This window comes from Haliotis rufescens, unplaced genomic scaffold (assembly GCF_023055435.1).
Source record: "Haliotis rufescens isolate VD_foot unplaced genomic scaffold, xgHalRufe1.0.p SCAF_30, whole genome shotgun sequence".
In the NCBI taxonomy this organism is placed as follows: Eukaryota; Metazoa; Mollusca; class Gastropoda; order Lepetellida; family Haliotidae; genus Haliotis; species Haliotis rufescens.
Window position 1 is genome coordinate 5,953,804 of NW_025964002.1, and position 25,540 is coordinate 5,979,343.

Genomic DNA, 25,540 nt, shown 5'->3' on the forward strand with positions numbered 1-25,540 from the left:
GTGCTGGGTGTACATGAATAGGTCACCTCCGAGCTGTGTGCTGGGTGTACATGTATAGGTCACCTCCGAGCTGTGTGTTGTGTGTGTACATGTATAGGTCACCCCCGAGCTGTGTGTTGTGTGTGTACATGTATAGGTCACCCCCGAGCTGTGTGTTGTGTGTGTACATGTATAGGTTACCTCCGAGCTGTGTGTTGTGGGTGTACATGTATAGGTCACCTCCGAGCTGTGTGTTGTGGGTGTACATGTAGAGGTCACCTCCGAGCTGTGTGTTGTGGGTGTACATGTATAGGTTACCTCCGAGCTGTGTGTTGTGTGTGTACATGTATAGGTCACCTCCGAGCTGTGTGTTGTGTGTGTACATGTATAGGTCACCTCCGAGCTATGTGTTGTGTGAGGACATGTATAGGTCACCTCCGAGCTATGTGTTGTGTGTGCACATGTATAGGTCACCCCCGAGCTGTGTGTTGTGGGTGTACATGTATAGGTCACCTCCGAGCTGTGTGTTGTGTGTGTACATGTATAGGTCACCTCCGAGCTATGTGTTGTGTGTGCACATGTATAGGTCACCCCCGAGCTGTGTGTTGTGTGTGTACATGTATAGGTTACCTCCGAGCTGTGTGTTGTGTGTGTACATGTAGAGGTCACCTCCGAGCTGTGTGTTGTGTGTACATGTAGAGGTCACCTCCGAGCTGTGTGTTGTGTGTGTACATGTATAGGTCACCTCCGAGCTATGTGTTGTGTGTGCACATGTATAGGTCACCTCCGAGCTGTGTGTTGTGGGTGTACATGTATAGGTCACCTCCGAGCTATGTGTTGTGTGTGCACATGTATAGGTCACCCCCGAGCTGTGTGTTGTGGGTGTACATGTATAGGTCACCTCCGAGCTATGTGTTGTGTGTGCACATGTATAGGTCACCCCCGAGCTGTGTGTTGTGGGTGTACATGTATAGGTCACCTCCGAGCTGTGTGTTGTGTGTGTACATGTATAGGTCACCTCCGAGCTATGTGTTGTGTGTGCACATGTATAGGTCACCCCCGAGCTGTGTGTTGTGGGTGTACATGTATAGGTTACCTCCGAGCTGTGTGTTGTGGGTGTACATGTAGAGGTCACCTCCGAGCTGTGTGTTGTGGGTGTACATGTAGAGGTCACCTCCGAGCTGTGTGTTGTGTGTGTACATGTATAGGTCACCTCCGAGCTATGTGTTGTGTGTGCACATGTATAGGTCACCTCCGAGCTGTGTGTTGTGGGTGTACATGTATAGGTCACCTCCGAGCTGTGTGTTGTGGGTGTACATGTATAGGTTACCTCCGAGCTGTGTGTTGTGTGTGTACATGTATAGGTTACCTCCCAGCTGTGTGTTGTGTGTGTACATGTATAGGTCATCTCCGAGCTGTGTGTTGTGTGTGCACACGTAGCGATCACCTCCGAGCTATGTGTTGTGTGTGTACATGTATAGGTCACCTCCGAGCTATGTGTTGTGCGTGCACATGTATAGGTCACATCCGAGCTGTGTGTTGTGTGTGTACATGTATAGGTCACCTCCGAGCTATGTGTTGTGTGTGCACATGTATAGGTCACCCCCGAGCTGTGTGTTGTGGGAGTACATGTATAGGTTACCTCCGAGCTGTGTGTTGTGGGTGTACATGTAGAGGTCACCTCCGAGCTGTGTGTTGTGGGTGTATATGTAGAGGTCACCTCCGAGCTGTGTGTTGTGTGTGTACATGTATAGGTTACCTCCGAGCTGTGTGTTGTGTGTGTACATGTATAGGTCACCTCCGAGCTATGTGTTGTGTGTGCACATGTATAGGTCACCTCCGAGCTGTGTGTTGTGGGTGTACATGTATAGGTCACCTCCGAGCTGTGTGTTGTGTGTGTACATGTTTAAGTTACCTCCCAGCTGTGTGTTGTGTGTGTACATGTATAGGTCATCTCCGAGCTGTGTGTTGTGTGTGCACACGTAGCGATCACCTCCGAGCTATGTGTTGTGTGTGTACATGTATAGGTCACCTCCGAGCTGTGTGTTGTGTGTGCACATGTATAGGTCACATCCGAGCTGTGTGTTGTGGGTGCACATGTATAGGTCACCTCCGAGCTGTGTGTTGTGGTTGTACATGTATAGGTCATCTCCGAGCTGTGTGTTGTGTGTGTACATGTATAGGTTACCTCCCAGCTGTGTGTTGTGTGTGTACATGTATAGGTCATCTCCGAGCTGTGTGTTGTGTGTGCACACGTAGCGATCACCTCCGAGCTATGTGTTGTGGGTGTACATGTATAGGTCACCTCCGAGCTATGTGTTGTGTGTGTACATGTATAGGTCACCTCCGAGCTGTGTGTTGTGTGTGTACATGTATAGGTCACCCCCGAGCTGTGTGTTGTGTGTGTACATGTATAGGTCACCCCCGAGCTGTGTGTTGTGGGTGTACATGTATAGGTTACCTCCGAGCTGTGTGTTGTGGGTGTACATGTAGAGGTCACCTCCGAGCTGTGTGTTGTGGGTGTACATGTATAGGTTACCTCCGAGCTGTGTGTTGTGTGTGTACATGTATAGGTCACCTCCGAGCTGTGTGTTGTGTGTGTACATGTATAGGTCACCTCCGAGCTATGTGTTGTGTGTGTACATGTATAGGTCATCTCCGAGCTGTGTGTTGTGTGTGCACACGTAGCGATCACCTCCGAGCTATGTGTTGTGGGTGTACATGTATAGGTCACCTCCGAGCTATGTGTTGTGTGTGTACATGTATAGGTCACCTCCGAGCTGTGTGTTGTGTGTGTACATGTATAGGTCACCCCCGAGCTGTGTGTTGTGGGTGTACATGTATAGGTCACCTCCGAGCTATGTGTTGTGTGTGCACATGTATAGGTCACATCCGAGCTGTGTGTTGTGTGTGTACATGTATAGGTCACCTCCGAGCTATGTGTTGTGTGTGCACATGTATAGGTCACCCCCGAGCTGTGTGTTGTGGGAGTACATGTATAGGTTACCTCCGAGCTGTGTGTTGTGGGTGTACATGTAGAGGTCACCTCCGAGCTGTGTGTTGTGGGTGTATATGTAGAGGTCACCTCCGAGCTGTGTGTTGTGTGTGTACATGTATAGGTTACCTCCGAGCTGTGTGTTGTGTGTGTACATGTATAGGTCACCTCCGAGCTATGTGTTGTGTGTGCACATGTATAGGTCACCTCCGAGCTGTGTGTTGTGGGTGTACATGTATAGGTCACCTCCGAGCTGTGTGTTGTGTGTGTACATGTTTAAGTTACCTCCCAGCTGTGTGTTGTGTGTGTACATGTATAGGTCATCTCCGAGCTGTGTGTTGTGTGTGCACACGTAGCGATCACCTCCGAGCTATGTGTTGTGTGTGTACATGTATAGGTCACCTCCGAGCTGTGTGTTGTGTGTGCACATGTATAGGTCACATCCGAGCTGTGTGTTGTGGGTGCACATGTATAGGTCACCTCCGAGCTGTGTGTTGTGGTTGTACATGTATAGGTCATCTCCGAGCTGTGTGTTGTGTGTGTACATGTATAGGTTACCTCCCAGCTGTGTGTTGTGTGTGTACATGTATAGGTCACCTCCGAGCTGTGTGTTGTGTGTGCACACGTAGAGGTCACCTCCGAGCTGTGTGTTGTGGGTGTACATGTTTAGGTCATCTCCGAGCTGTGTGTTGTGTGTGCACACGTAGAGGTCACATCCGAGCTATGTGTTGTGGTTGTACATGTAGACATCACCTCCGAGCTGTGTGTTGTGTGTGTACATGTATAAGTCACCTCCGAGCTGTGTGTTGTGTGTGCACACGTAGAGGTCACCTTCGAGCTGTGTGTTGTGTGTGTTCATGTATATGTCACCTCCGAGCTGTGTGTTGTGTGTGCACACGTAGAGGTCACATCCGAGCTATGTGTTGTGGTTGTACATGTAGACATCACCTCCGAGCTGTGTGTTGTGTGTGTACATGTATAAGTCACCTCCGAGCTGTGTGTTGTGTGTGCACACGTAGAGGTCACCTCCGAGCTGTGTGTTGTGGGTGTACACGTATAGGTCACCTCCGAGCTATGTGTTGTGGTTGTACATGTAGACATCACCTCCGAGCTGTGTGTTGTGTGTGTACATGTATAAGTCACCTCCGAGCTGTGTGTTGTGTGTGCACACGTAGAGGTCACCTTCGAGCTGTGCGTTGTGTGTGTTCATGTATAAGTCACCTCCGAGCTGTGTGTTGTGTGTGCACACGTAGAGGTCACCTCCGAGCTATGTGTTGTGTGTGTACATGTATAGGTCACCTCCGAGCTATGTGTTGTGTGTGCACATGTATAGGTCACATCCGAGCTGTGTGTTGTGGGTGCACATGTATAGGTCACCTCCGAGCTGTGTGTTGTGGTTGTACATGTATAGGTCATCTCCGAGCTGTGTGTTGTGTGTGTACATGTATAGGTTACCTCCCAGCTGTGTGTTGTGTGTGTACATGTATAGGTCATCTCCGAGCTGTGTGTTGTGTGTGCACACGTAGCGATCACCTCCGAGCTATGTGTTGTGGGTGTACATGTATAGGTCACCTCCGAGCTATGTGTTGTGTGTGTACATGTATAGGTCACCTCCGAGCTGTGTGTTGTGTGTGTACATGTATAGGTCACCCCCGAGCTGTGTGTTGTGTGTGTACATGTATAGGTCACCCCCGAGCTGTGTGTTGTGGGTGTACATGTATAGGTTACCTCCGAGCTGTGTGTTGTGGGTGTACATGTAGAGGTCACCTCCGAGCTGTGTGTTGTGGGTGTACATGTATAGGTTACCTCCGAGCTGTGTGTTGTGTGTGTACATGTATAGGTCACCTCCGAGCTGTGTGTTGTGTGTGTACATGTATAGGTCACCTCCGAGCTATGTGTTGTGTGTGTACATGTATAGGTCATCTCCGAGCTGTGTGTTGTGTGTGCACACGTAGCGATCACCTCCGAGCTATGTGTTGTGGGTGTACATGTATAGGTCACCTCCGAGCTATGTGTTGTGTGTGTACATGTATAGGTCACCTCCGAGCTGTGTGTTGTGTGTGTACATGTATAGGTCACCCCCGAGCTGTGTGTTGTGTGTGTACATGTATAGGTCACCCCCGAGCTGTGTGTTGTGGGTGTACATGTATAGGTTACCTCCGAGCTGTGTGTTGTGGGTGTACATGTAGAGGTCACCTCCGAGCTGTGTGTTGTGGGTGTACATGTATAGGTTACCTCCGAGCTGTGTGTTGTGTGTGTACATGTATAGGTCACCTCCGAGCTGTGTGTTGTGTGTGTACATGTATAGGTCACCTCCGAGCTATGTGTTGTGTGTGTACATGTATAGGTCACCTCCGAGCTATGTGTTGTGTGTGCACATGTATAGGTCACCCCCGAGCTGTGTGTTGTGTGTGTACATGTATAGGTCACCTCCGAGCTGTGTGTTGTGTGTGTACATGTATAGGTCATCTCCGAGCTGTGTGTTGTGTGTATTCATGTATAGGTCACCTCCGAGCTGTGTGTTGTGTGTGTACATGTATAGGTCACATCCGAGCTGTGTGTTGTGTGTGTACATGTAGAGATCACCTCTGAGCTGTGTGTTGTGTGTGCACACGTAGAGGTCACCTCCGAGCTGTGTGTTGTGTGTGTACATGTATAGGTAACCTCCGAGCTGTGTGTTGTGTGTGTACATGTATATGTCACCTCCGAGCTGTGTGTTGTGTGTGTATATGTAGAGATCACCTCCGAGCTGTGTGTTGTGTGTGCACACGTAGAGGTCACCTCCGAGCTGTGTATTGTGTGTTTACACGTGGAGATCACCTCCGAGCTGTGTGTTGTGTGTGCACACGTAGAGGTCACCTCCGAGCTGTGTGTTGTGGGTGGATTCACACGTAGAAGTCGACCCCGAGCTGTGTGTTGTTGCGTACATGTTGAGGTCACCTCCGAGCTGTGTGTTGTGTGTGCACACGTAGAGGTCACCTCCGAGCTGTGTGTTGTGGGTGTACATGTTTAGGTCATCTCCGAGCTGTGTGTTGTGTGTGCACACGTAGAGGTCACATCCGAGCTATGTGTTGTGGTTGTACATGTAGACATCACCTCCGAGCTGTGTGTTGTGTGTGTACATGTATAAGTCACCTCCGAGCTGTGTGTTGTGTGTGCACACGTAGAGGTCACCTTCGAGCTGTGTGTTGTGTGTGTTCATGTATAAGTCACCTCCGAGCTGTGTGTTGTGTGTGCACACGTAGAGGTCACATCCGAGCTATGTGTTGTGGTTGTACATGTAGACATCACCTCCGAGCTGTGTGTTGTGTGTGTACATGTATAAGTCACCTCCGAGCTGTGTGTTGTGTGTGCACACGTAGAGGTCACCTCCGAGCTGTGTGTTGTGGGTGTACACGTAGAGGTCACCTCCGAGCTGTGTGTTGTGGGTGCACACGTAGAGGTCACATCCGACATGTTGACATGTTCTGATGTTTTGTGTGTTTGTAGACATGGTCTGGTGTATTGTCGTTTGTTTACATGGTCTGGTGTATTGTGTGTTTGTTGATATGGTCTGGTGTATTGTGTGTTTTTATACATGGTCTGGTGTATTGTCGTTTGTTTACATGGTCTGGTGTATTGTTTGTTGACATGGTCTGGTGTATTGTTTGTAGACATGGTCTGGTGTATTGTGTGGTTGTAGACATGGTCTGATGTATTGTGTGTTTATTGACATGGTCTGGTGTATTGTGTGTTTGTTGACATAGTCTGGTGTATTGTTTGTAGACATGGTCTGATGTATTGTGTGGTTGTAGACATGGTCTGATGTATTGTGTGTTCATTGACATGGTCTGGTGTAGTGTGTTTGTAGTTATTGTCCAGTGTATTATGTGTTTGTTGACATGGTCTGTTGTATTGTTTGTAGACGCTGGGCAATGGACTCCAGAGACCATTTCTTCTCACTGGCGGCGTCAGGGGCGTCATCAGAGTCCGGTACCCGCTTCGTCTCCGGCTACCTTCTTCTGGACACACCCGAAGTGCGACTTTGAGATCAGAATGTAGCAAAAGTATAACAAAAGTGACGGGCAGTAGAAAGTATACACCCACGTTTGTAGGTGGCTAAATCATGAGACAAACAAGACATAGTTATTCGATGGCGATGCATCGATACAGTTATCACAGTTGTGATTTGGACCTAACGGTGTAGTGGTTCGGCGACTGTTTTGATAACCTTTCTAGGTTTCATGAGAATCCAATTTCCAAGAGGGTTTCTTTCTTTTGCCCAGCAGGTTAGGTATACGTAATTTAAAGGCGTGATCACGTTTGTGATTTCTGAAGTTTTAATTCCTTGTAACCGGGGTCCTTTTTCTTGGTCTTCGCAATCAGGAGACACCACAGCAGGAATAAAACAACTTGGTTCAAAGTTGAGATGAGTTTTATTAAAACGGTTTTAATATAGTAAAACAGATACCACACAAACGTGCTGGCAGCAATCTGAGTTACCTAGGAGCGCAAGTGTCCAGCAAACCGTTCTCCCCGAATGACGATTTTCCACCTCGTTTTATCCTTCAAACTTTTCTACATCATTCTAATGATAAATTAATATGATGTCACAGGGTTGACCAGCACGTGAGTCCGTTCTGGTTCTCATGCTTTAAAACTATTTATTATTATGAAGACTGAGTAGTTAAACAGCTTCTTAGTGACTTATCCGAGGTTTTGACCTCGTACTCTCAGGTTAATCCCTCCTTTTAAGTCCTTGATATATTTTCTAACTTGCAACTACGGGGGTCGGACCGGTTCCCTTCTTGTACATTTCGTATAGTTAATCTTATCTAATAATTTCTCTTAAATCACCTTGGCTGTTTCGTGACAACCTTAACTCTCTACTTGACACCGAGATTTCATATTCCTCCCCGTACTCTGCACCCTGTCATTCTTGATAGAAAACCAATTAATTAAATATTATTGGCCGCCACCTGCGCTCCTCGTGTTATACTGTTTTACAATGTGAGTACATTCAAAAACACATAATTGGTACATACTAATTACTTCACATCATTTCATATCATATTCAATTTAACACTTCCATAATCATATATAATTCATGTACAGTAATATACTTGCATTTATCTTAATTATTTATATATAATTATAACCGGGAGTGCAACCCTGGATGGTTACATCCTGGATGCATACATTCACGTCCAAGAATTGTCAAATACTGGTGTGGACTCTTACAAAACAACATCGTTATCAGATGTTAAAAAATGGAAATATAAATTGAACATGCCATGTTGAAATGTACTATTCCAAACAGGACATTTCTTGTTCAAAACTGTGGTAATATATATATTTTCATTGCGTAATTTAAACAATCCTGATGTTAGTTCACCATTCTTGTGAACATATCCTTCTTATAAATCACAGGAACCTGAAAAGTCTATATCAAAACGTATGCCACATGAGGATTTAATAAGCATATTGTGTTAATTTCGTTGTTTGTCACACAGATAAAAAGTGTGATAGTGGTCAAATTTAAGACGAATATCATATTGTGTTGCTATGTCCATATCAAATTGTGAGCGAAAACGGCTTATTCAAGAATATTTTTATAACTATCTCTCAACACAACTGATATCTCAAAGTGATACTAATACCTCTAAAAGTGTCATTATTTCTTAAGCGAGACATGCAAATATAAACCAAGAATATTTTATTATGGATAATAAGAAAAAATAGGGAACTTTTTATGGGCAAAGAAAGATATTTGTTTTACAACTGTGTTCTGGGTTATGCTGCCTTTATAACAAAAAATACTATTTATATTCACATGGCTATGATCTATGATGACACCTAACTTTATATTCACATCCATTTTTACATTCACGACCATGTATATATTTACGACCATGTTTATATTTACGACCATGTTTACATCTACGACCATGATTACATCCACGACCATGTTTACATTCACGACCATCTTTACATTCACGACCATGTTTACATTCACATCCATGTTTACATTAACGACCATGTTTACATACACATCCATGTTTACATTAACGACCATGTTTACATACACATCAATGTTTACATTCATGACCATGTTTACATCCACGACCATGTTTACATTCACGACCATGTTTACATTCACATCCATGTTTACATACACATCCATGTTTACATTCACGACCATGTATATATTCACGACCATGTATATATTCACGACCATGTTTATATTCAGGACCATGTTTACATTAACGACCATGTTTACATTCACATCCATGTTTACATTCACGACCATGTTTACATTCATGACCATGTTTACATTCACGACCATGTATATATTCACGACCATGTTTACATTCATGACCATGTTTACATTCAAGACCATGTATATATTCACGACCATGTTTACATTCATGCCCATGTTTACATTCACGACCATGTATATATTCACGACCATGTTTACATTCACGACCTTGTTTACATTCACGACCATGTTTACATTCACGACCATGTTTACATTCACATCCATGTTTACATACACGACCATGTATATATTCACGACCATGTATATAATCACGACCATGTTTATATTCAGGACCATGTTTACATTAACGACCATGTTTACATTCACATCCATGTTTACATTCACGACCATGTTTACATTCACGACCATGTTTACATTCACGACCATGTATATATTCACGACCATGTTTACATTCATGACCATGTTTACATTCACGACCATGTATATATTCACGACCATGTTTACATTCATGCCCATGTTTACATTCACGACCATGTATATATTCACGACCATGTTTACATTCACGACCATGTTTACATACACATCCATGTTTACATTCACGACCATGTTTACATTCACGACCATGTTTACATTCACGACCATGATTATATGCATATGTCCAGTTCCCCGTTGTCACACTCCGGTACCAGCTGCGTGTTTCAGGAGGGGGTTCTGGAGGATATCGTGCTGCACTTCCGACGACTCTCCCAGCAGGAAATGTCTAGCTTAAAGTTCAATCAACGGTAATATAGATTGATTGCACTAGAGATGTACAAAAACCCGTGTTTGAATACAAGAGCTTATCAACATGTCCATCTGTTTGGCATTCACTCAGACAATTGTGCATGTATCTGTATTAAAATTGAAACGCGACCAAGCCTGTGGAATGTGGAATAATATATCATATTGTTTTCCGCTTAGAATGATTAAAGCTATAGTGTTTCATGTTCACTGAAATTCAATCCAATTTTAAACATGTCCATGGCGGCCATATTGAAAATATATTTTTAGTTCTTTAAGCAGCCAATTTCTACATGTATCATTATACAATTTGATATAAAGCAAGTGTGTACAATGCGGAATAACATACAACACGTTTGTAGTATAAACTGTCGGGCAAAAGAAAGTATACACTCGAAAATTTGATTTTATCCTAAAAATTATAAACGTGATCCAAACGTTAGTAGGCTGAAAAAGTCGCCGGAACACGGCAAACTTAAGCTTCAAAACACAAGTATGATACGAGTATCAAATACATCATCGAATGACGGGTTCCTGGGTGTATACTTTCTTTTGACCGGCAGTTTATTTTAATTTCTTATCAACGACCTGTGAACTTCACCAATCCATTTTAGTGTTAATGCATTGTCTACATCTTCTTTGAAACTACAAGGCTTGTGGAGCTGAACCTTGTTATGATTGAACCTAACTATGGTGTTTCTAAGATGTGCTCACAGGATTCCAATCTGATTTAATACATGGCCCCGACGGCGGCCATGTTGAAATTATAATCTCTGCCAATTACTCATTCATTCATACATTTATCATTTTGAAATTGAATTTAAATTGAAATTGATATTGCGATACAGCAAGTACGTGGTATGCAGAAAAACATTTAATGTGTGTGTTATGATTAACACTCACTCAGACCCATTTTTCTAGTGTTTGTCGCATTTTTAATTTAACACCCCCCTGCAACTACAAGGAACTATGGTGTCGAGGGAATTATGTACCTATTTTTAGCATGTCCATCATTATGTCTTCATAATTCAAGCGAGTTTCAGATATTTGTGGATCAAATTTTAGATGATTTAACACGAGGAGTTGAAGTTTCACCTGGTTGACGTACGAGTACATCACAGTCGCGGTTGACCCAGTCGTTTCAGGAACCGCGATGCGTTAGGCGTTCTAGGATGCCACAGTCCTGGGTTCGAATTCCAGATACTACCTGATTATGACTCTTGGTTGTTCAGCGTGATCGTGGGTATTGCTTAAGTGATAATCGTCTTAGATAAGCACCAATTCACCCATATTAACATGACACGTCGTTATATAACTGAAATATTGTTAAAAGCAACTATATACCAATTCATTCATTCACTCACAGAATTATACGCCATATAACTATTATAGTTGCTTTAAACAAGCGGGAGAGTGAATGAGTTGGATTTAACTTGGCTTTTAACATTATTCCAGTTATATCACGGCGTGTCAGCTTAACTTGGGAGAAAAGCCCGAAGAGATACAGGTCTCAGACGTTTACCACTTTAGAGAAACCCACAAGCATTGGTAAGGCGCTGACAAACCTAGAAACATAATCGAAGTGACCTGGGTTCGCACCCACAATCATAGGTTTCTGGCGTGCCAAAGGGACGCGACTCTGCAGAGCGAATTGCGGCGCAGTAGACAACTATTCGAACCGTGCGCCAGGTGCTTGTAGTGAGTGAGTGAGTACAGTTTTACGCCGCTTTTAGCAATATTCCAGCAATATCACGGCGGGGGACACCAGATATGGGCTTCACACATTGTACCCATGTCGGGAATCGAACCCGGGTCTTCGGCGTGACGAGCGAACGCTTTAACCACTAGGCTACCCGACCGCCCCTCCAGGTGCTTGTAAAGACAACCTGGCAGTTTAAAGTAGACATCAATGATTATAATTACCATTGTAGTTATGCTATTTAGTCTTGAAAGAATAATGATGGTAATATTGTTGTTTCAGTTACGGCTATGTTTATACGACTGTCATCACAGAAATGAAAAGGTACCTCAAGTGGCTTGCCGCAAGGTAAACTATGAATACTTACTTCGTGTCTTTATTTCTCTAAAGAGGCCACCACAGTCGGTACAAGAGCAAGTAGCAAAGTAGAACATTATTATTCATTTGCATGACATAAGAGTGAGTGAGTGAGTTGGGTTTAACGCCGCTTTTAACAGTATTCCAGTTATATCGCGGCGTGTCAGCTTAATGTGGGAGGAAAGCCCGAAGTGATGCAGGTCTCAGACGTTTACAACTTCGATGAAACCCAAGAGCACCAGTTTGGGGCTGACAAACCAAGAAACATAATCGGGGCGAACCGGGATTCGAACCCACAATCAAATGTCTCTGGCGTGCCCAAGGGACGCAACTCTGCACAGCGAATTGCTCATGACATAAGAATGGCAACTATAATTTGTGAGTTTGTAACTTTTGAATATTTTGCTGATACATTTTGAAAAAAACATTTTCATTCTCTAAGAATTGAAAGTACAAAATAGGCGTTTATATGTTGATATGTTTGGCAATTTTAAATACTTTTGTGTTATATACAATAATTTATAATAATGGTATGCTTCGTAGCCGAATATATTATGAAACTCGTCCGCAACGGCGGGAGAGTCACGTAAAATACACAGTCTGTTTTCTCTGGCACTGCCAGTCCAGCGACCTGTCTCAACTGGGAGGTTATGGTTTGTTGTGACATATTATTAAACAAAATAAAGAGATGTGAGCCAGCATCCTTGGGGTGGAAGAGATCAAGACTTCAGTACCACTCACCTTTAGGTTTCACAAAAATATATCTTAAAACTACCCATAATGATGTGATAATTATCCCATATGTACTCTTAAAAAAAATAAAGAAACGCAAAACCAGATTTGTGTGACGTAGGAAAAAACATTAATACGAGGAACCGTACAAGGTATTGAGCCAAAATGTTGGTGATTGTAGTCATCTTAGTTACCGGTACATAGGAAAAGTCCAAGAAGAAGGTCAGCTATCATCAATAACGCGTATTTGTCCCCCGTTTAAATCGATAGCGGCCTGACATCTTCTGCCCATGGAAGAGACGAGTATGCGAATCACATCCTGGGGGATGGTAGCCCACTCTGCCTGCAACGCAAAAGCCAACTGTTGCAGCGTCTGGGGTCCGTCTATCCCGCCTAGCGATCTTGGGCGGGGGTGGTAACTCTCGGTCGTTCCGACCTTGGCCGATCACGTGTTGACCCATGCTGTTGAAACCGATCCGATAGCCTTAGTATGGTGCTGGGCGCTACATTGAAAACCCTGGCTACAGCTGATCGGGATTCCCCTGCCTGCAAGCGGCCTATGACGTTGTTTCTTTACATTTCTGTTAACCTTGGCATGTTGTTGAACTGTCACTGTTCGATTGACGCAGATGCCAGGCAATCAAAAACCCTGCACCTTAAATACCGTTCATAGTGCTATTAATGCACTAGGTGCGTTTTCCCGAATCGAACGTGTTCCCCGACTAATGGTTTGCATGTCCTTGTTGTGATCATTTTGATCCGGGAAATTTGTCACTGACACAACAACACATTAAACCTCTTTATTTTGCACCTCTTGGAGCGCTAATTTTGCTTTTATGGTAAAAAATATCCGTATTGCGTTTCTTTTTTTTTGAAGAGTATATGCACATGTACAATTTGTTATTCTCTATGCTGATATGTCAGTTGAAGCGATATGGCGTCGTATAAGCTTACCCTCTTTGCAAACACCTGGTGTCATCACTAATTTTTAGTGATCCATCCATATAATTTCCCTGCTATTTTGCATTTTACGCCAAATGGAATCTTTTCGGAGGATAATCGGATTATCGAGACTGGTTATTCTTCGGCGTTGACGTAATATGTTTAGGTTAACATCTACGTTTTTCATCGTTTGTTGTCTTGAATTGTCAGTGAGCGAATTACACCATAACCTTCTCGAAACAAGGAAGGACGGACTATCTGTCCCTCCAAAAGAAGCGTGCAAGTCTTACACCAAAGGTTCACGGCCTACATATCCCTGGGACCGCCTCCGTGGTCTAATGGTAGAGCGTCCGCCCGGAGAGCGGAAGATCCTAGGTTCCATACCAAAAGACGTTTTAAGATTACATTAAGGGTCTCAAACAAGGACTGGTCGGCTTGGAATCTATACTGTGTCTGAATGGGGTATTTATGTTAAACTGCGGCATGGTATCTCAGTGGGCTGAGTCCGGACTATTCCAAGCACGCACACACACGCACGCACGCACGCACGCACGCATACACACACCTGCATGAACGTTGCTATATAAATCTAATAATCTTGGGCGCGACGCTAAACCCATTTTAACTCAACTTAGGAGCGATAGGGTGGCCTAGCGGTTAAAGCGTTCGCCAAAAGACCAAAGACCCGTGTTCAATTCCCGACATGGGTACAATGTGTGAAGCCCATATCTGGTGTCTCCCCCCCCCGTGATATTGCTGGAATATTGCTAAAAGCGGCGTAAAACCATACTCATTCACTCACTCAACTCACCTTACATATTCCTTGAGAGATAATACGTAGGTCCTCGTAACTCGTTGGCTATTCTCTAAATAATCATCAATACTTTGAAACTTTGTTGTTGTTTACATTTGGTATTTACTGTATTCCATAAATTTGAAATAATTCAGATCACCATGATGCTGTTTTTGTCTTATATTCTAGGATTGTTGATAAAGGAGGAAAAATGCAGAGACGAAAACTTTCTTCCCTGCAAGAAGTAAGAAACTTTGTACTTATTATTCCAACTTGACAAAGGCATTGTTTTATCAAAGGAACCTATATTGATGCATCAATATATTAGAGTTATGTCCCTCAATTGTCAGGATCTGCATTTCGTGGGAGTCCAAGATTTCCCCGGATTATGACCCTGGTCTTGCTCCACTACCCGTGGCTTTACCTTCGTATACCTGTAATATAACCACCTTATTAGCTTTGACACCCTGTGTTATAATTGTAATACTTCTACCCCACTAACTTTAACACCCCGTGTTATAATTGTAATATTTCTACCCAATAACTTTGACACCCTGTGTTATATTTATAACTGTTATATTTCTACCCCACTAACTTTGACACGCTATGTCATAACTGTAATATTTCTACCCCACTAACTTTGACACCCTGTGTTATAACTGTAATATTTCTACCCCACTAACTTTGACACCCTGTGTTATACCTGTAATATTTCTACCCCACTAACTTTGACACCCTGTGTTATAACTGTAATATTTCTACCCCACTAACTTTGACACCCTGTGTTATAACTGTAATATTCTTCCCGCCTAACTTTGACACGCTATGTTATAACTATAATATTTCTACCCCACTAAATTTGATATCCTGTGTTATAACTGTAATATTTCTACCTCACTAACTTTGACACCGTGTGTTATAACTGTAATATTTCTACCCCGCTAACTTTGACACCCAGTGTTATAACTGTAATATTTCTACCTCACTAACTTTGACAAGCTATGTTATAACTGTAATATTTCTACCCCACTAACTTTGACACCCTGTGTTATAACTGTAATATTTCTACCCCACTAACTTTGACAAGCTATGTTATAACTGTAATATTTCTACCTCCCCAACTTTGACACCCTGTGTTATAACTGTAATATTCTTCCCGCCTAACTTTGACACGCTATGTTACAACTATAATATTTCTACCCCACTAAATTTGATATCCTGTGTTATAACTGTAATATTTCTACCTCACTAACTTTGACACGCTATGTTATAACTATAATATTTCTACATCACTAACTTTGACACGCTATGTTATAACCGTAATATTTCTACATCACTAACTTTGACACCGTGTGTTGTAACTGTAATATTTCTACCCCACTAACTTTGACACCCTGTATTATAACTGTAATATTTCTACCTCACTAACTTTGACACCCTGTGTTATAACTGTAATATTTCTACCACACTAACTTTGACACAGTATTATAATTGTAAAACGACTTCATTCACCGAGTGATACGCTGTGCATACATATGGTCGACCGTTGTGGGTCACGTTCAACTATAAATGAGAATATATGCCACAAATAGGATAAATTGCATTGTAATATGTGTATGAGATTTCTGAAATATCACATTGGCGGCAAATTGATTCAGAAATACAGATGCATTTGACACGTACCACCGTAAATACCAGTATGTTAAGCTTGGACAGTTGAATGCTGGCGACATAAACCTCCAGTTTCAGGTGATATATGATACAGTCATACGAATAATTAATTCACCGTTACAGGATAGGCTGTACAGCCTGTACAGACCTTATACAGAATGACTTGCGCTTTTCCAATAGGTATGCACATAAGATGTACTGACTTTAATGTTTGCCGAGCAGACATTTACACCTGAACCCACATAACTTGACCTGCTACCCAGAAGCGGATCCAGGATTTTTATAATTGTAAAAAAATATGTGTATGTATGTGTGTATATATGTATGTATATGTGTGTATATGTGTGTGTGTATGTGTGTATGTGTGTATATGTATGAGTATGTGTGTATATGTGTATGTATGTGTGTATATGTGTGTGAGAGTATATGTGTGTATATGTGTGTGTGTGTGTGTGTGTGTGTGTGTGTGTGTGTGTGTGTGTGTGTGTGTGTGTGTGTGTGTGTGTGTGTGTGTGTGTGTGTGTGTGTGTGTGTGTGTGTGTGTGTGTTCTACTCTATTCCGATAGCCCACATATTTCGGTGACTGTGTGTGTAGCACTGATAAATTCTCAACCTCTAGTGCCCCAGCCGGATGCATGGAGTGTTCCGTGACTTCGTGACTGAATCTCTGTACGTGACAGAGATGGTAGTTGCAGCTGACAACCGAATGGGACAGTACATGACCCCACGCAGTGAAATGTGATCAGTGTGTTGCTGTGTGATCAAAGTGTTGCTGTATGATCAAAGTGTTGCTGTGTGATCAATGTGTTACTGTATGATCAAAGTGTTGCTGTATGATCAAAGTGTTGCTGTGTGATCAAAGTGTTGCTGTGTGATCAATATGTTGCTGTGTGATCAAAGTGTTGCTGTATGATCAAAGTGTTGCTGTCTGTTCAAAGTGTTGATGTATGATCAAAGTGTTGTTGCATGATCAACGTGTTGCTGTGTGATCAAAGTGATCACAATTTCTCGCTGCATGTTTTGAATAAACATATCACTTACATAAGTAAATAACACTGGCATCACATCCAACTAGTAAAACATACATCACGATACACTGTCGCATGTTTGGTTAGATATACTGTACAACTATATTGATTTAACTGTAAAGTACATATTGTAAGTAACTGTAGGAATACATGAATAATTACTACAGTTACATGATACACGGGATATATCATACACGTTATGCATGTGTTATAATCTTACACTCCAGATTGGCAAAACTCCACTTTTTTTGCCTGTGACACATGTGCAAGTGGATAAATAAACATATATTCAAGCGAACTGTGAGTTAATCTACAGCTAAAAATAACAACTGGGGTTACTGACAACTGCGATATCTGACAACTGGCGTACCTGACAACTGCGATATCTGACAACTGTGATATCTGAAAGCTGCGATATCAGACACCTGCAGTATCTGACAATTGGGGTATCTGACAATTAGGGTATCTGACAACTGATGTTTATGACAACTGGGGTACCTGACAACCAAGAAACCATTCATCTATTCCTATATGTGTTCAGTTTGTTGCTGTGCCTTCAATGTGTTGCTATGTCTTCAGTGTGTCGCTATGTCTTCAATGTGTCGCTATGTCTTCAATGTGTTGCTGTCTTCAATGTGTCGCTTTGTCTTCAATGTGTTTGCTATGTCTTCAATGTGTCGCTTTGTCTTCAGAGAGTCGCTATGTCTTCAATGCGTGGCTGTGTCTTCAATGTGACGCTGTGTCTTCAGTGTGTCACTATGCCTTCAATGTGTCGCTATGTCTTCAATGTGTCGCTATGTCTTCAATGTGTCGCTGTGTCTTCAATGTGTCGCTGTGTCTTCAGTGTGTCGCTATGTCTTCAGTGTGTTGCTATGTCTTCAATGTGTCGCTATGTCTTCAGTGTGTCGCAATGTCTTCAATGTGTCGCTATGTCTTCAATGTGTCGCTATGTCTTCAATGAGTCGCTATGTCTTCCATGTGTCCCTATGTCTTCAGTGTGTCGCTGTCTTCAATGTGTCGCTATGTCTTCAATGTGACGCTGTGTCTTCAGTGTGTCGCTATGTCCTAATGTGTCGCTATGTCTTCAATGTGTCGCTATGTCTTCAATGTGTCACTATGTCTTCAATGTGTCGCTTTTTCTTCAATGTGTTGCTTTGTCTTCAATGCGTCGCTGTGTCTTCAATGTGTTTGCTATGTCTTCAATGTGTCGCTTTGTCTTCAGAGAGTCGCTATGTCTTCAATGCGTCGCTGTGTCTTCAATGTGACGCTGTGTCTTCAGTGTGTCGCTATGCCTTCAATGTGTCGCTCTGTCTTCAATGTGTTGCAGTGTCTTCAATGTGTCGCTATGTCTTCAATGTGTCGCTATGTCTTCAGTGTGTCGCTATGTCTTCAATGTGTCGCTGTGTCTTCAATGCGTCGCTATGTCTTCAATGTGTCGCTGTGTCTTCAGTGTGTCGCTATGTCTTCAGTGTGTTGCTATGTCTTCAATGTGTCGCTATATCTTCAGTGTGTCGCAATGTCTTCAATGTGTCGCTATGTCTTCAATGTGTCGCTATGTCTGCAATGAGTCGCTATGTCTTCCATGTGTCCCTATGTCTTCAGTGTGTCGCTGTCTTCAATGTGTCGCTGTCTTCAATGTGTCGCTATGTCTTCAATGTGACGCTGTGTCTTCAGTGTGTCGCTATGTCCTAATGTGTCGCTATGTCTTCAATGTGTCACTATGTCTTCAATGTGTCGCTATGTCTTCAATGTGTCGCTTTTTCTTCAATGTGTTGCTTTGTCTTCAATGCGTCGCTGTGTCTTCAATGTGTTTGCTATGTATTCAATGTGTCGCTTTGTCTTCAGAGAGTCGCTATGTCTTCAATGCGTCGCTGTGTCTTCAATGTGACGCTGTGTCTTCAGTGTGTCGCTATGCCTTCAATGTGTCGCTCTGTCTTCAATGTGTCGCAGTGTCTTCAATGTGTTGCTATGTCTTCAATGTGTCGCTATGTCTTCAGTGTGTCGCTATGTCTTCAATGCGTCGCTGTGTCTTCAATGTGTCGCTGTGTCTTCAGTGTGTCGCTATTTCTTCAGTGTGTTGCTATGTCTTCAATGTGTCGCTATGTCTTCAGTGTGTCGCAGCGTCTTCAATGTGTCGCTATGTCTTCAATGTGTCGCTGGGTCTTCAGTGTGTCGCTATGTCTTCAATGTGTCGCTATGTCTTCAATGTGTCGCTATGTCTTCAATGTGTCGCTTTGTCTTCAATGTGTTGCTTTGTCTTCAATGTGTCGCTATGTCTTCAGTGTGTCGCTGTGTCTCCAATGCGTCGCAGTGTCTTCAATGTGACGCTGTATCTTCAGTGTGTCGCTATGTCTTCAGTGTGTTGCTATGTCTTCCACGTGTCGCTATGTCTTCAATGTGTCGCTATGTTTTCAGTGTGTCGCTATGTCTTCAGTGTGTCGCTATGTTTTCAATGTGTCGCTGTGTCCTCAATGCGTCGCTGTGTCTTCAATGTGACGCTGTGTCTTCAATGTGTCACTATGTCTTCAATGTGTCGCTATGTCTTCAGTGTGTCGCTATGTCTTCATTGTGTTGCCATGTCTTTAATGTGTTGCTATGTCTTCATTGTGTCGCTGTGTCCTCAATGCGACGCTGTGTCTTCAATGTGTCACTATGTCTTCAATGTGTCGCTATGTCTTCAGTGTGTCGCTATGTCTTCCACGTGACGCTATGTCTTCAATGTGTCGCTATGTCTTCAATGTGTCGCTATGTCTTCAGTGTGTCGCTATGTCTTCAGTGTGTCGCTATGTCTTCAGTGTGTCGCTGTGTCTTCAATGTGACGCTGTGTCTTCAATGTGTCACTATGTCTTCAATGTGTCGCTATGTCTTCAGTGTGTCACTATGTCTTCATTGTGTCGCCATGTCTTCAATGTGTTGCTATGTCTTCAATGTGTCGCTATGTCTTCAATGTGTCACAATGTCTTCAATGTGTCGCTATGTCTTCAATGTGTCGCTAGGTCTTCAATGTGTCACTATGTCTTCAATGTGTCGCTATGTCTTCAATGTGTCGCTATGTCTTCAATGTGTCACTATGTCTTCAATGTGTCGCTATGTCTTCAATGTGTCGCTATGTCTTCAGTGTGTCGCTATGTCTTCAGTGTGTCGCTATGTCTTCAATGTGTCGCTATGTCTTCAGTGTGTCGCTGTGTCTTCAATGTGACGCTGTGTCTTCATTGTGTCGCCATGTCTTCAATGTGTTGCTATGTCTTCAATGTGTCGCTATGTCTTCAATGTGTCACAATGTCTTCAATGTGTCGCTATGTCTTCAATGTGTCGCTAGGTCTTCAATGTGTCACTATGTCTTCAATGTGTCGCTATGTCTTCAATGTGTCGCTTTGTCTTCAATGTGTCACTATGTCTTCAATGTGTCGCTATGTCTTCAATGTGTCGCTAGGTCTTCAATGTGTCACTATGTCTTCAATGTGTTGCTGTCTTCAATGTGTCGCTATGTCTTCAATGTGTGGCCATGTCTTCAATGTGTTACAATGCATTCAATATATGTCGAGTTGTGTTGTATATTTCAGTTGTGTGGGGTCTGTGACGTCGTGATTAATTGCTGTGGTCTCGGTGCCAGGCAACTGGTTGGTGACACTAACATCCGGGCAGTCAGGGGCCAACTGGTGAAGGTTGTACATCTCGTGGTTCAGACATAATCCCATGCATATCTCACCTCTGTCTCCTGAATGAGTTGACATACTTGAAACAGGAGAATTTTTGAAACAGTGAATTATTTTCGTTTGTTGTCTGTTTGTGTCCTCGTTTATCTGACAGTATATGACATAAACATTATGAACCACATTTCTGTATCGTGTGACCTAGGAGTCTTTCAACAAACGCTTGTGTTGTGAAATCACAATAAGCTCTACGGTTGAAATCTTTCAGGACGTTGTCCATACCTTCAGCCCAGCTTAGGGGCGGTCGGGTGGCATAGTGGTTAAAGCGTTCGCTCGTCATGCCGAAGACCCCGGTTCGATTCCCGACATGGGTACAATGTGTGAAGCCCATTTCTGGTGTCCCCCGCCGTGATATTGCTGGAATATTGCTAAAAGCGGCGTAAAACCATACTCACTCACTAACTCAGCCCAGCTTGTACGGTCCAGGGGCCACTTGCACAAAGCGATGTTAGCGCTAAGTCTATCGTAAGCCTATGTTAGAGTATGGGAGTTACAATTATCTTAGCGCTAGGATAGCTTTGTGCAAATGGGCCCAGGTCCCAGGTCCATTCATGAAAGGCTGAAGTAATGTAGCTGCAATATTGCAGACTTGCATTAATACCACACTCACTCACTCACTAACTCAAAATGGGTCACGAGCGATGCACTACAGTTACAACTGATCGTGTCCCTTACCAGGTTCGAGCCCCCTGGGTCAACATGTTCTACACATCAGAGACGAGGGATGGAGTGAGCACGTACGTCTACCCACAGTGAGTATGCTACTGACACGTACTTCTACCTACAGTATGTTACTGACACGTACGTCTACCCATCATGAGTTTTACTGACACGTACGTCTAGCCCGTGTTACTGACACGTACGTCTACCCACAATGAGTTTTACTGACACATACGTCTACCCAATATGAGTTTTACTGACACGTACGTCTAGCCCGTGTTACTGACACGTACGTCTACTCACAATGTTACTGACACATACGTCTAACCCACGGTGTAACTCACACATACGTCTACCAACAGTGTTACTGACGCATACGTCTACTCACAGTGTTACTGACACATACGTCTACCCACAGTGTTACTGACACATACGTCTACCCACAGTGTTACTGACACGTACGTCTACTCACAGAATGTTACTGACACGTACGTCTACCCACAGTGTTACTGCAAAGAACGTCTACCCAAAGTGTTACTGGTGCGTACGTCTACCCACAGCGTTACTGACACGTACGTCTACCAACAGTGTTACTGATACATACGTCTACCCTCGGTGTTACTTACACGTACGTCTACCCACAGTGTTACTGACACATACGTCTACTCACAGTGTTACTGACACATACGTCTACCCACAGCGTTACTGACACATACGTCTACCCACAGCGTTACTGACACATACGTCTACCCACAGCGTTACTGACACATACGTCTACTCACAGAATGTTACTGACACATACGTCTACCAACAGTGTTACTGACACGTACGTCTACTCACAGAATGTTACTGACGCATACGTCTACCCACAGTGTTACTGACACATACGTCTACCCACAGCGTTACTGACACATACGTCTACCCACAGTGTTACTGACACATACGTCTACCCACAGTGTTACTGACACATACGTCTACCCACAGTGTTACTGACACGTACGTCTACCCACAGTGTTACTGACACATACGTCTACCCACAGAATGTTACTGACACATACGTCTACCCACAGTGTTACTGACACATACGTCTACCCACAGTGTTACTGACACGTACGTCTACCCACAGTGTTACTGACACATACGTCTACCCACAGCGTTACTGACACATACGTCTACCCACAGTGTTACTGACACATACGTCTACCCACAGTGTTACTTACACATACGTCTACCCACAGTGTTACTTACACATACGTCTACCCACAGTGTTACTGACACATACGTCTACCCACAGTGTTACTGACACATACGTCTACCCACAGTGTTACTGACACATACGTCTACCCACAGTGTTACTGACACATACGTCTACCCACAGTGTTACTGACACATACGTCTACCCACAGCATTACTGACACATACGTCTACCCACAGTGTTACTGACACATACGTCTACCCACAGCGTTACTGACACATACGTCTACCCACAGTGTTACTGACACAAACGTCTACCCACAGTGTTACTGACACGTACGTCTACCCACAGTGTTACTGACACATACGTCTACCCACAGTGTTACTGACACATACGTCTACCCACAGTGTTACTGACACATACGTCTACCCACAGAATGTTACTGACACATACGTCTACCCACAGTGTTACTGACACATACGTCTACCCACAGTGTTACTGACACATACGTCTACCCACAGTGTTACTGACACATACGTCTACCCACAGTGTTACTGACACATACGTCTACCCACAGTGTTACTGACACGTACGTCTACCCACAGTGTTACTGACACATACGTCTACTCACAGTGTTACTGACACATACGTCTACTCACAGAATGTTACTGACGCATACGTCTACCCACAGTGTTACTTACACGTACGTCTTCCCACAGTGTTACTGACACATACGTCTACCCACAGTGTTACTGACACATACGTCTACCCACAGTGTTACTGACACATACGTCTACCCACAGTGTTACTGACACATACGTCTACCCACAGTGTTACTGACACATACGTCTGTAAAAAATGGAGTCTGGACCAGACATTCCAGTCAGTGCCTTTTACGACAAGCATAGTCGACTTTTATGGCAAGCATGGGTTCTGAAGACCTATTCTACCCAGGATCGTCACGGGTAGGTTAATTATTTAGGGACTGGTCATTTATTACAGGGAGGGGAGTTATGAAAACGTGTTACATGTACTTTGGGGGCCATGAAAACATGCTACGAAAAATGATATAAGTGTCGGCGAAATGTATGATACAGGCCTAAGCTGTTATTCTTTTGCTGTTGCGTGTAGTGAATGTGGCGAGTCATCCTCCCGTGGTAAAAGAAAGATAACTCTTTATTTACTTCCTGTAGGACACCCCCTAAAATATGATTGCAGCTCTAATATCGTTAACCTTGGCGGGAGCAGACAAGTTGGAAACACGAGTCTAGAACCAGATCTCCATCTTGCCGAAGACATCATTAGGCGAACTAAACAACTCGTACCTGCCTTGCAGGTAAGCGATTAGACATTGAAGGGAGGCAACTCTGTAACTACTATTGACACATTCTAAATCCGTTTTTGTGGAAGCCTCAGTGGCTGAGTGGGTGAGGTCAACTGTATGTGCTGGCGATTAAGTGCCTAACTCTCAAAGTACTGATTCGAATCCCGGATGCGACTCCTACCATTAAATTACTAGACTTGCACTTTACTAAGCAAGTTTAAACCCCAAAGTAACGTGTGTCATATTTGACCACATTTGTATAGGGATTGTATCTTCATTACTGAAGCGACTGTAACTGTCCCTGTTTGTACTGATACTACTGGTAGTAACTTTGTTCTGCCTCCAACCATCAGTGCTACTATATTACTACAATTAATTCTTAAATTGTCCACGCTGTTAATGTGGCAGTTTGGTATCAATTCTTCCATTGTTAACGACAATCTTTGATAAACATTTCATCAAATGCATTTTTTCGTATTTGTTTTCTAGTTCGCAAAAGGTTAATCTTTGTATAATTATGTAAGAGGTTCTTGTTTCAGGGTGCAACCGTCGTGGAGCACTGGGTTGGGCTTCGTCCCACACGGACTCCGATACGGATTGAACAGGAAGTACTGCATGGAAATGGTGCAGACATAATGGTACGTAGCTCACCTTCCTCGCTTGTCCATCCGATCAGGTCGCAAACAATTTCTTTTCTGATATATCACCTCCGAAACAAGGTGAGGTGAGGTGAAATTGGGTTAAACGTCGCGTCCAAGACTATTGCACTTATATAGCGACGTGCATGCACGTGTATGTGTGTGTGTGGCTGCTTGTACTAGTCCGGACTGATGCCGATTTATAGTGCTAGCTCACTGAGATACCATACCGCAGTTTAACATGAATACCCCACTCAGACACAGTATACTGACTCCGAGCCGACCAGTCCTTGTATTAGCCCCTTAATGCCGACCGCCAGACAGGGTAACAACAAGTACCATCTTTTAACGTCTTTTTGTATGACGCGGCCCGGGATCGAACCCTGGACCTTCCGCTCTCCGGGCGGACGCTCTACCACAAGACCACGGAGGCGGTCCCTCCGAAACAAGACGAGGGCCAGTTGCATAAATATTCAAGTTCTGCGTCTACATCACTAAGATTAAGATTATGTCCGTCCTAATATTTACCACTTCCACATTGCCGAACTTTGGGATTACACCACATGGTGTTACCATAATTTGGGCACCGCCTCCGTGGTCTAGTGGTAGAGCGTCCGCCAGGAGAGCGGAAGGTTAGGGGCTCGAACCCCGGCCGCGTCTTACAAAATGACGTTAAAAGATGGTACTTGTTGTTACCCTGTCTGGCGCTCGGCATTAACGGGCTAAAACAAGGACTGGTCGGCTCGGAGTCACTATACTGTGTCTGAGTGGGGTA

At 43.6% G+C, this 25,540-nt stretch overlaps 1 protein-coding gene across 3 annotated transcripts in view; it reads left to right on the forward strand.

Annotated features, from left to right (window-relative positions):
• LOC124143260 (D-aspartate oxidase-like) overlaps nt 1–25,540 on the forward strand; it is a 42,833-nt gene that overhangs the window by 15,567 nt on the left and 1,726 nt on the right. For 2 of the 3 annotated variants that reach the window (XM_046512163.2, XM_046512165.2), the window contains exons 3-10: nt 6,879–6,990; nt 9,936–10,015; nt 11,995–12,060; nt 14,726–14,780; nt 20,799–20,900; nt 21,627–21,700; nt 24,022–24,139; nt 24,667–24,765. In XM_046512163.2, coding sequence (XP_046368119.1) covers nt 6,879–6,990; nt 9,936–10,015; nt 11,995–12,060; nt 14,726–14,780; nt 20,799–20,900; nt 21,627–21,700; nt 24,022–24,139; nt 24,667–24,765 — 706 coding nt within the window. The remainder of the gene's footprint in view (nt 1–6,878; nt 6,991–9,935; nt 10,016–11,994; nt 12,061–14,725; nt 14,781–20,798; nt 20,901–21,626; nt 21,701–24,021; nt 24,140–24,666; nt 24,766–25,540) is intronic. The other variant, XM_046512166.2, reaches the window with a different exon arrangement.